This window comes from Thermobia domestica, chromosome 8, assembly GCF_964235325.1.
Source record: "Thermobia domestica chromosome 8, izTheDome1.hap1.1, whole genome shotgun sequence".
In the NCBI taxonomy this organism is placed as follows: domain Eukaryota; kingdom Metazoa; phylum Arthropoda; class Insecta; order Zygentoma; family Lepismatidae; genus Thermobia; species Thermobia domestica.
In genome coordinates this window covers 172,784,859-172,797,156 of record NC_137461.1, presented here as the reverse complement: position 1 = coordinate 172,797,156, position 12,298 = coordinate 172,784,859, and the positions used below count along the sequence as shown (strand labels likewise).

The window sequence follows — 12,298 nt, the reverse complement described above, 5'->3', positions numbered from 1 at the left end:
AGATAGCACATATATACTGCATGTCTCATCGTATAGCCTTGGCAGTTAGGGGCCTTACTTCACAGTAACTCTTAACTATTAGTGATCATATCTTGGTATGAGCCAAAAGCTGAAATTTGTTGGTTCAGGCAGCCGATAAATTGTACTATGTCCATGTAAAATCTTGGCTATCTCACACATTTTCAGCCTCAAATTTCGGCGCCAATGTTTTAGTAACGTTGCCCTAGCTAAAATTTCCAGGTCTGACAGCCTAGAGGTACTACTTGGCTCTTCTGTTCTCTTATATCGTCTAGACCTTACGTAAATAATTTCACGCTAAACCCAAACCTTTGAATGTAGATATCACAGTATGTATGACAGCCCGGTACCTGAAATTTCCAAGCATATACCTGGTCATCTCTTGTCTAGCCCAGAAATTTGGGAGGCAAACCACGCTAACCTCGAAATTCTTGGTCTATCTACATAACTATGCGAGCCAAAAAACTGAAATTTGCTGGTCCAGGCAGCCGATAAATTGTACTATGTGGCCTATGTAAAATCCGGGCTAGGTCACACATTTTCGGGCTTGCGTTAAGTTAGCGCCCAAATTTTCGGCACCTACATCTCAGTCACTGCTGGCTCATAAGCTGAAATTTACTAGCCTAGATAGCTTATAAGGTATACTACCTGTCCTATGTAATTTCTCGTTTAGGGCTAACTTCACATTAAGTTTCAAATTTCTGGAGCCAAAATGTCACTAAGTATGCGAATCCAGAAGCTGCAATTTGCTTGTCCAGGCAGTAGTTAAGGAATACTACTGGCACATCTAAAATCTCGGCTAGCCTCGACATTTTCGAGCTTGCGTGAGTTTAGCCCCTCAACTTTCGGTGCTTGTATCTCAGTAATTACGCGAACACAAAAGTTGAAATTTGCTAACACAAATTATATCTGGCCCACCCGTTAAAGTTCTACCTGGAACATCTATCGGGGGATAATCGAGTGAAATTATCCAACAATCTTTCCGCACCCGTATGTCAGTAATTATGTTGGCTCAAAAGCTGAAATTTACTAGCCCACCCAGTCCATGCCATGTACTACCTAAGCCTAACTTATTTCCGCTGGCCCAGACACTCGGAGGGTTAACTTTACACACGCTCATTTAACGTTAAAAAAATATAATGTACACTAGGTACACTCATGTCCAAAATTATTGTCGCATGTCTATAAATGTTATTGTAGGAATATAATTTGATAACAAATTCGCACGGTATTTCTTATAATGTTAGTATGTGTGTAATCGGCAAAGACATGTATGTGGCAAATTTCATGTCAAAAGAGCAGTAAATAAGAACAATAATACGAAAATAAAATTTTCTTGTACATTTAGCAACATTTTGTTTTATTCGTTCTAATTTTCGTATTTATATTTTTTTCCTGTGAAATTTACCACAAATATACATTTCCCGATTATACATATAGTATCAGTATTAAAAGTACCCTGCAAAATCATTATGAAATTATATTCTTACAAGAAGACAGTTATAGATATGCGACAATAATTTTGGACATGAGTGTACATACTCATACAAATGAAGAAATTAAGAAACGGATAAATACATTTTGGAACTTGTATTGACATTCTTCTTTCACAAGATTTCATACAAACGAAATGCTGGATATAAAAAATATTAACAATCTGAATGTTCATTTTTATACAGAACTTTCATTCCTCTAAGACAATACTTACAAGTTAATGATTCAAGTTATAAATTCCATGTGAAATTAAAAGTATTTAATAATAATTGTGAAAATATAATGATACCTTTCAACTTCACTAATCTACCTATTCCAGAATTATTCACAGTGAACAAATACTGTTAACAGACATAACGTGACATTTAATTCTTAGGAAAATAATCTGCCAGGAATAAAATACTGAATTTAGATAAGATCAAGCTCGGGGATTTTATTCTTCACAGTCTTTTGTGGGTACGCACAAATTACATTTCATTATGCACGTCAAGTAATCTACTATGAAATCAAAATATATTGACAAAACACTATTAAAACTTCAATTAACCCACATTACAACAGAAAACCCCATTATTTTTTAAAATATTTTTGTGATGAAAATTCTTAAGTCGTCTTTTAACTATAGCTTATGCGAACGAAAGCTGTAAGGAATGCTCAACAATGGACTATACGATTAAATTGGATAACTTTATTAACAATTATTTATACGAACTACATACGAATTTTTCTTGCTACTGTAGTTAGCAATTGATCTAACAACATAACCTTATAGCTCAAATAAAACTTCAGGTTATTTATAGAGGTGCACACGTAACAGAAACATACTAAAAAGAATTAACAATTATTTCTTTCTTTACGAACATGAATCATATCTGATTAATCATCAAGTTATCTTCCAGCAGATAATTCTACTTTCTGAAGATAATGTCATTAACATCAGTGATAAATCATGTTCGTACAGGACAAAACAATGCAAACAATTATATCTTACGTACATCATAACAAACAAATATAACTTCGTGAAAAAATTTTCTCAATACAAAACTGTATACCATTCTTAACAAAATTCACTTATTACGAGAACTTTGAATTGAATTCAGTATTACCCTGAAATCGCATATGATTATCAATTATCTGAAATAATTCCGGGGGCTGTGGTATCCTTCCAGTTTCCAATTTTGACCAGACAGGTACATCTATAAATAATAATAATAATAAATAAATAACTAAAAAATAAAAAATAAAAAAAATAAAGATAGAGAAAATCATGGATCTAATTATACAGATACATTTCAATTAAGCATAAATAAGAATACGACTATATATAACGGGTGTACCAAAAGTCCGAGACCATAGGCTAATTCCGTTGTGAGTAACGATATAACAACAAGGAAAGAGGGGAAGGTTGTTAGAAATAAATGATTTTCAACCTAAAATGATAGAAGTTTTCCAATCGCACCAGCCGTTTGGGCTCCACGCTGTTAATCTGCCCAATATAAAATGAAAACGTAACGTTGCCAGTTAATCAGGCTGTTCACTTGGGCTCTCACCATACCAGCAATACAGTATTGTTGAGAAACGGAATTGAGGCGTTCAAGATTTGCCTCACATGATAATGTGTAGTTTCCCTCAATTTTAGATTGAAAACCATCTGTTTCCAAAAACTTTCCTCTCTTTCCATCTTTTCGTATCTTAACTTCTTAACTCGTAACACAATTCACCTGTGGCTCCGGACTTCTGATACACCCGGTATATTATATATATATATATATATATATATATATATATATATGGTGTCCCACCAGGAAAGACCGTATTTTGAGGAATGAGAAGCAATAAAGACTGCATACAGCATGGGTCCATTCCGCTCGTTTTCAAGATACCGATATATCAATTAAACGACCACTTTATTTTGTACACATTGCTTTGAAGGCGCATATCTTCAGAACTAATGAAGACACCGGAGTCATTTAAAAACAGGAAGGTAGCACATGTATTTAGCATTAGATACGTATCTCACTTGCACTCCAGGACAAAATCTCGGAATCCGAAAATTTCAATATTTTAATCTTCAAATCTGAGTAAAGAACTATATCATCTTAGAATGTAGTGAAGGAAAATAACCAACTTCACTACTCAATGTATGTTATAATACATATCACGTAAATGGCTAAAATTGTGTTGTAATACGACTATTATCGTAGGAGGCAGAGCATAAAAATGAATTAATGAAATACCAAACTTCGAACCAGAAATCTGAAAATGTACTTTGTAGTGTATCGAAGGAAACAGATGATTGCAAAGTACACAGAATTGGATATGAAGTGTATTGACGCAATATTATTCAGTGTGCTATAACCGCTTTCCGTGATCTGTCCTCCGTTGTCCGAGAGAGGTGTTTTCCGATCTAGACTTACCTGGGTAAGACGTTGAAGGACATCTCCAAAATAGTCCAGGAACTTTCGGAAAAATTAGAAGCCAAGGTTTTTCTTCACAAAAACGTTCTTTAGGTCATTCTAAATGACATATCAAAAGTCCCCGACTTTCTGCTGTACGCTTCCCCTTTTTTCGGGGGGTGGAAGTGGGGGAGGAAAACGCAATTTAAAATACAATCAAATTCAGCTTATTTGCATGTTAACCTAAATATTCCGAATAAAAAAAAAAAAAAAAAATTTATTGGGAATGCTTAGCACATGTGCTCGTAAATGTTTCACAGGAAGTCCCAAAGAATATCGGGTCGGGTTTCGGAAATATGACGTCATCAAAATGGCCGACACCAGAATTTGTAGTGTTTTCTGGGAATGGTTATAACTTTCCGCAGAATAGTGGTAAAACCGTCGTTTTTGTTTCAGATTGAAGATAATTAATTACCAAATGTACGGAATGAAACGTAGTTCTGCATTGTTAATTTCTTTCGAGATACAATAACAAAAAACTAGTTTTTGAGTACCTGGTTTTAAGTGTAAATGCAAATAACTCAGTAATCATAAAATATTTCAAAATATATCTTCAAATAAAGGTTGTAGATTTTATAAAGCCTTTCCAACGGTATCTGTACCTGCATTTTTTTGTAACTGAAACCAACTAAAAGGCAGAGGTCGAACTGCACAATTATGGGACCAGTATTTAGATATGGTGTTAATCCGTAAAGAGTTTATTAGGGCAGAGAGGATGGTGTGACTGGAAGGCATATCTGTCTGCAGTGAAGAGGATGATTCCGTATTTCCACGCCGCAGGACATTTTTTGTACGCTAAAAGTGCCAACTTGTTTGTACAAGACATGGTAAAGTTGGAGTACATAATGGATGGAGAAATCTATAAAAAATTTACTGCAGACTTTTTCACTGTTAAGCGATCAGACAAATTTTTTAGTGGAACTCCAACAGATATGGTAATAGAACAGTCACTCATGAAGTCTTCAAAGATACGAGGAGGCTTTGTGCATGGAAGAAGTACAAAAGAGAATGTTTTAACTAAGTTTGTTGTTGGTTTGTTAAGGGCGAGTAACATTTCTGAAGGACTAGAAAACTTTTGTAGGATTTCGTTTGCAAGTGGAGAACAGTACGTAGATGCACGAGAAGCTCGAATCAAACGGGACCAAGAAGATGTTAGGAAAGTATCAGAGTGGTTCAGTTCCCACAACCCTTTCCCAAATGTACAAGTGATCATGTCTATAGCAACAGGGGTTACAGGTAATGTGGAGAAGATAAACTACTACGATGCACTGAACATTGGAGCAACCATGATGGAAAGAAAAGTTGGTGACAATTTTCATGACATAAAATATTCTCGTACTGATAGGGTTCTCTCTCTTTAAACAGTGAACAGTCACCTTACGGTACATGATGTTACTGTGCCTGTCGATCCACTTTTGTTGTTTCAACGATTCAGCATAATCAAAAGATCAGATGATGACCTTTGAGCATGTTTAAATTTCGAACTGGATCCTTACCCAATGGCTCTTTTTGATGTAACTAGAATGAGAAAAACGAAGAAATCATCCTTATTCAACATCTTCAACCCGACCAATGTTCATCGTGATCTCGGAAACGCAAACTACGTCGTTGATGGAGGGTTCCTTCTTCATCGAGTGGTGTGGCGTCAAAACGATTCTTTCATGGATATTTGTGATAAATATGTGGCATATGTGGAAAAACACTTCGGTCAGAACACTGTCATCGTATTTGATGGGTATGGTAATCCTCAGAAAAATGTAAAGGCATGGAGCAACTTCGACGGTGCTCGAAAGCAGCATCAAAAACAATTATATTTGATGGAAACATGGTTGCGACTACGAGCCAAGAAAACTTTCTCGCCAATGCAAACAACAAAAGTAGGTTGATTGCTTTGCTCACTGATAAATTCAAGGCTGTCAATATTGATGTCAAACAAGCAGAGAATGATGCTGATGTCCTTATTGTAGAAACCGCACTCACGATATCAAAAATTAATTGTAATTCTACAGTTATTGTTGATGAGGATATTCATTTGTTAGTAATCATGACAGCTCATCTCCACCGAATTTAGAAATTTTTTTCTTGAAGCCAGGAAAAGGAAAGACAGAGCAGAAAATTTACTCATCAAGGAGTTTAGAAGGTGTATTCAAAAATCACATTTTATTTCTACATGCTTTTTTTTAGGCTGTGATGAAACATCTGCCATTTTTCAGAAGGGGAAATCAGCTTGTTTGAAATTATTACAAAAACGTCCAGATTTAAAACATGTCGTAGAAATTTTTAATCGAAATAATGTTTCCCATCCAGAAATAACTGAAAATGGCATACAGTTTTTTTGGGGGTTTATACGGTGCATCTGCAAATGACATTTCACTAAATGATTACCGTTATCATTATTTCACCAAATCCGTGAAGAGAAATAAGTCTGTCGATTTAAAAGCCATACCACCGACTTCAGCTGCAGCACAACATTTGTTTCGGGTTTATTACCACGTACAAACTTGGCTTGGAAGCCAACTAAATACTGACAAGTAAACCTTACGTTTGGGTGAATCGAGTTGCTGACTGAGACACATATGAGAAAGTAATACTAAATGTGGTCAGTATTTCAGTGAAGTTGTAGGTGCGAAGCTCCAGGGGTTTAGGAGATACAGCTACCAGAACATCACATGGAAGTACAGAATAGTCTTCATACAGTTGGAGGTAAAAGCTCTGTAAGACCTTTCGTAACGGCAAAAGGTGAATAACAAATATATGGGTACACATTAGGACTAGGGGGAAGTCATATAGTAAGGGTATACCTGACGGCGGCCATCTTGAAATCCGCCATTTTGAATTAAGGTTAAGTTTTTAAAATAGGAATAGGGTCATGTGATACATGACTTAAGGCGCAAATTTAATCAGAAGAACGATGGTGACGTTAATTTTGATTTACACGCAATTGGTAAAAAGTTACTGGGAAATTAAATATTGTTGCAGCATATGTATTAGTCCTTTACCCCACCTTGTAAATGTTGTGTTAATGATAATAATTAAATAAAAAGCAAGTGGATAAATATTAGGTCTATGGTAAGAGTTACCTTGATGGCGGCCATGTTCAAATCCGCCATTTTGAATCAGACAAAAGTTTTAAACAAAGCGCATAACATTGACACCTTATTAATAGCAAATTTTACCATAAATCCAACGGTATAACGCCACCATTGTATTTCTGATTAACTTCTAGCCCGAAATCATCTATTGCATTACTCTATTCCCATTTAATTTTGTGCTGGTTAATGATAAAGCAAAAATGGTTATACCGTTGGATTTATGGTAAAATTTGCTATTAATAAGGTGTCACTGTTATGCGTTTTGTTTAAAACTTTTGTCTAATTCAAAATGGCGGATTTGAACATGGCCGCCATCAAGGTAACTCTTACCATAGACCTAATATTTATCCACTTGCTTTTTATTTAATTATTATCATTAACACAACATTTACAAGGTGGGGTAAAGGACTAATACATATGCTGCAACAATATTTAATTTCCCTGTAACTTTTTACCAATTGCGCGTAAGTCAAAATTAACGTCACCATTGTTCTTCTGATTAAATTTGCGCCTTAAATCATGTATCACATGACCCTATTCCTATTTTAAAAACTTAACCTTAATTCAAAATGACGGATTTCAAGATGGCCGCCGTTAGGTATACCCTTACTATATGACTTCCCCCTAGTCCTAATACGTACCCATATATTTGTTATTCATCTTTTGCCGTTACGAAAGGTCTTACAGAGGTTTTACCTCCAACTGTATGAAGACTATTCTGTACTTCCATGTGATGTTCTGGTAGCTGTATCTCCTAAACCCCTGGAGCTTCGCACCTACAACTTCACTGAAATACTGACCGCATTTAGTATTACTTTCTCATATGTGTCTTAGTCAGCAACTCGATTCACCCAAACGTAAGGTTTACTTGTGAGGAGTGGAGTAGGGTTATGAAAGACAATTTGTTCGTACCAATTCGAACAACGCAGCCACCTGCTCCACCGTCCCTTTAAAATGATTATCTGTTCATGATTTAAAGGATGCGGCAATGTGTGTGGATGTCGAAAGCTGGGTCTGTTCTGTTCTCTTGCTTGTGCAAATTGTCACGGACAATCCTGTTTGAATGTCACTCCAACGGAAGGAATATCTGAACGTGAAATATTCATGGACGCCGAAGAAATAGAGGCCGAATACTTATCGAGTTCCTTTGCTGATTGATAAAAATAATTGTAATTATAGCACGTCCCAAACCGGGTGGACATGCTATAATTACAATTATTATTTATCAATCAGCAAAGGAACTCAATAAGTAAGCCATTTCAGATAAGTTGAATAGTTTACATTTCTTATTCATTATTACTCTGAATTTTACATTTCTCATTCTATAAACGATAAGTCTATCGCCGAACGTTGGAAATCTTAATTTTTGTATCTGTGTCTGGGGTGTATGGGACTTACGGATTCTAATGCGATATTGAATCTTATATCCAATTTTTTTTTTTCATTTTTTTAAAAAGTAGGCTTATATTGTCTTTACAAGAGTCAGTCTATTAAATAAAACAACATACCTTCCTTAAATTTCAAAATTAAAAAAAAAAAAAAAAAGCAGGTACAGATACCGTTGGAAAGGTTTTATAATGCCCTACAACCATTGTTTGAAGATACATTTTGAAATATTTTATGATTACTGAGTTATTTGCATTTACACTTAAAACCAGGTACTCAAAAACTAGTTTTTTTGTTATTGTATCTTGAAAGAAATTAACGATACAGAACTACGTTTCATTCCGTACATTTGGTAATTATTTATCTGAAACAAAAACGACGGTTTTACCACTATTCTGCGGAAAGTTATAACCATTCCCAGAAAACACTACAAATTCTGGTGTCGGCCATTTTGATGACGTCATATTTCCGAAACCCGACCCGATATTCTTTGGGACTTCCTGTAAAACATTTACGAGCACATGTGCTAAGCGTTCCCTGTAAATTTTGTTTTTTTATTCGGAATATTTAGGTTAACATGCAAATAAGCTGAATTTGATTGTATTTTAAATTGCGTTTTTCTCCCCCACTTCCACCCCCGAAAAAAGGGGAAGCGTACAGCAGAAAGTCCGGGACTTTTGATATGTCATTTAGAATGACCTAATGAACGTTTTTGTGAAGAAAAACCTTGGCTTCTAATTTTTCCGAAGAAAAATGCTGAAGTCCCTGGACTAAAAAGGGATTACAGAATCGTTTCCGAATTGCCCGCCGGTCTCAATAATGAGATGAGCATTAGGCACCGAGAGGTTCGGATGTTGCGTCTCAAAAACCTCACGGACGATCAGACGGTCACTCAGACCACAATGCACATAAACATCGTTCATACATACAACAAAAACACACATGATTAAATGACACTATGCTTATTTATTAAAATACTATTTTAAAAAATAACGGATTAGAAAAACAATCACAACACTCAACATATTTTAAAAAATAACGGATTAGAAAAACAATCACAACACTCAACACTGAATATGTATAATTATTTTCATTAATAAAATCACTCTTTCCTTTTTCACTATACTATAGCCCTTTATCACTTTTACATATCGGTAGAAAAGATTATGATTATGATTCCACTAAATATGCTTTTCTCACACCACTAATGCACTTGGGGGATTAGCACTGGAGAAATGTCGCCGGGATAATCCCACGAAGTAATATAGTTGCTGCTCCAAACAATCCTCAAATGTCGACGTTAATCCTCAGTAAAAATAGGTAGTATCTAAAGTGGAATGATAATATTGGAGGGCACGTTTATAACTTATAAGCACAAGGTGTGTGAACCTGGGATTTCACTGATTGGGGCTAGCTAATAACGTATACCCCTTAGCACAACATTATATTTGATGTTCGATGCAACGTGCGTGGTTGCTGCTCACAATTCCGGAGTAAACCGATTATAGGGAACGAAAGTCTGCATAAGGAAAGTAATGACAACGGTGTTAGACTCGTGAACTTTGCAACATCCAAAAACCTAATCGTGAAGAGTACAAAATTCCCACATCGCGACGTTCATAAATACACTTGGACATCACCAGACGGGAAAACACATAATCAAATTGATCACGTTTTAGTAGATAGAAGAAGGCAATCTAGCATAATTGATGTCCGGTCGTTTAGAGGGGCTGATTGTGACACTGACCACTACCTGGTAGCAGCGATAATACGATAGAGGTTATCGTTGAATAAAGGTAATATTCATTGTCCGAAAACGGAGAGATTCAATTTAAAGAAATTAGAAGAGAGCCAGGTAAGAGAGAAATACCAGATTGAAGTTTTGAAAAGATTCTCGGCTTTAGAAGATTCGAAGTGCACTAGTGTTGAGGATACCTGGATTGAAATTAGAGATGGCATTAAAATTTCAGCAAAAGAAAAATTGGGAGACGCGGAAATACGTAGGAACAAACCATGGTTCGGCCAGGAATGCATAAAACTAGCAGAGAAGAGAAAACAGGCGAAATTACGCTGGCTACAAAATCCGAAAGAAATAACTACACAAAATTTCGCAGATATCAGGCGGGAAACTTCCAAAACTTTTAGAACAAAAAAATTAAGGAGCTTGAAGATAATAGTAAAAATAGAAACATCCGAGACATGTATAAGGGAATCAACGAATTTAAGAAAGGCTATCAACCTCCTGAGAAATCTGACGGTACAGTTCTCACTGATACGGATAGCATCTTAAATAGATGGAAAGATTTCTTTTGACGATTTGCTTAACACGCTTAATAGCATCTTAAAACTAGTGTGCGTGGAGAAAAGAAGATACACACCGCAGAACCGTATATTCCAGAACCCAACCGAATAGAAGTAGAAACCGCTATAAAGAAATTAAAGAAACACAAATCTCCGGGTGTAGATGAAATTCCGGCTGAGTTAATTTTAGCTGGAGGCGAAAAATTGTGGAACAAGATACAGAAACTCATTCTCCTTATCTGGAACAAGGAAAAATTGCCACAAAAGTGGAAAGAATCAATCATTATTCCAATTGACAAGAAAGGCGACAACACTGACTGTAATAATTATCGAGGCATTTCTCTGCTGTCAACATCCTATAAAATCCTTTTAAATATTCTATTAGCAAGACTGACCCCATACGCAGATGAAATTATTGGAGATTATCAGTGCGGATTTAGACGAAATCGATCAACTATCGACCAAATATTTACCATTCGCCAAATACTCGAAAAAAAAAAAAGTGGGAATACAATACCTCGGTACATCAACTATTTATTGATTTTAGAAAGGCGTACGACTCGGTTAGGAGAGAAACATTATACAACGTTCTTAAAGAACTTGCAATTCCGAGAAAGCTAATTAGATTAATTAAGATCTGTTTAAATGAATCCCAAAGTAAAGTCCGGGTAGGAAAATTTTTGCCCACGAGCTTTCACGTCGAAAATGGCCTGAAACAAGGAGATGCGTTGTCGCCACTATTATTTAACTGTTCTGGAATACGCTATAAGGAAAATCAAAGATAGCAACCAGGGCCTACAGCTGAACGGTATTCACCAGGTTATGGCATATGCTGATGATGTAAATTTAATAGGGGATGATAGGAGAACAATAGAAAGAAATGCAGAGATCTTATTAAACGCTTGCAGGGACATGGGGTTAGAAGTAAATGCAGAGAAAACTAAATACATGGAAGTGCGTCGGGACCGGAATACAGCAAATTATGGATGCGTTAAAATATTAAATACTTTTGATAAAGTGGATAGTTTCAAATATCTAGGATCAATATTAACAGAGGAAAATCATATTCACGGAGAAATTAAATGTCGACTAAAAGCAGGGAATTCGTGTTACTATTCGGTTCAAAATCTTTTGTCGTCGCGAATTCTGTCGAGGAATTTGAAGCTTAAAATATACAAAACGATAATCATGCCTGTTGTTCTGTATGGCTGCGAAACATGGTCACTTACTCTGAGGGAAGAACATAGACTGAAAGTATCTGAGAACAAGATCCTGAGACGAATATTCGGACCCAAGAGGAACGGGAATGGGGAATGGCGGAAACTTCATAACGAGGAACTACATAATTTATATGGTTTACCCAACATTGTTAGGGTCGTCAAGTCTAGGAGGCTTAGGTGGGCGGGTCATGTAGCTAGAATGGAAGAAAGTAGAAACGCTTTCAAAATCTTGACTGGAAGACCAATCGGAAAACGACCATTAGGAACACGTAGGCGCAGATGGGAGGACAATATTAAGATGGATCTCGCAGAGATTGGAATACAAAGTAGA

General features: G+C 36.0%; 1 protein-coding gene across 1 annotated transcript in view; it reads right to left on the bottom strand.

The window, feature by feature from the left end:
- Positions 1 to 1,593: 1,593 nt before the first annotated feature.
- SelT (selenoprotein T) overlaps positions 1,594 to 12,298 on the bottom strand; it is a 201,080-nt gene continuing 190,375 nt past the window's right edge. Inside the window, 1 exon segment of the mRNA XM_081769281.1 lies at positions 1,594 to 2,708. Coding sequence (XP_081625407.1) covers positions 2,587 to 2,708 — 122 coding nt within the window. The 3' untranslated portion in view covers positions 1,594 to 2,586.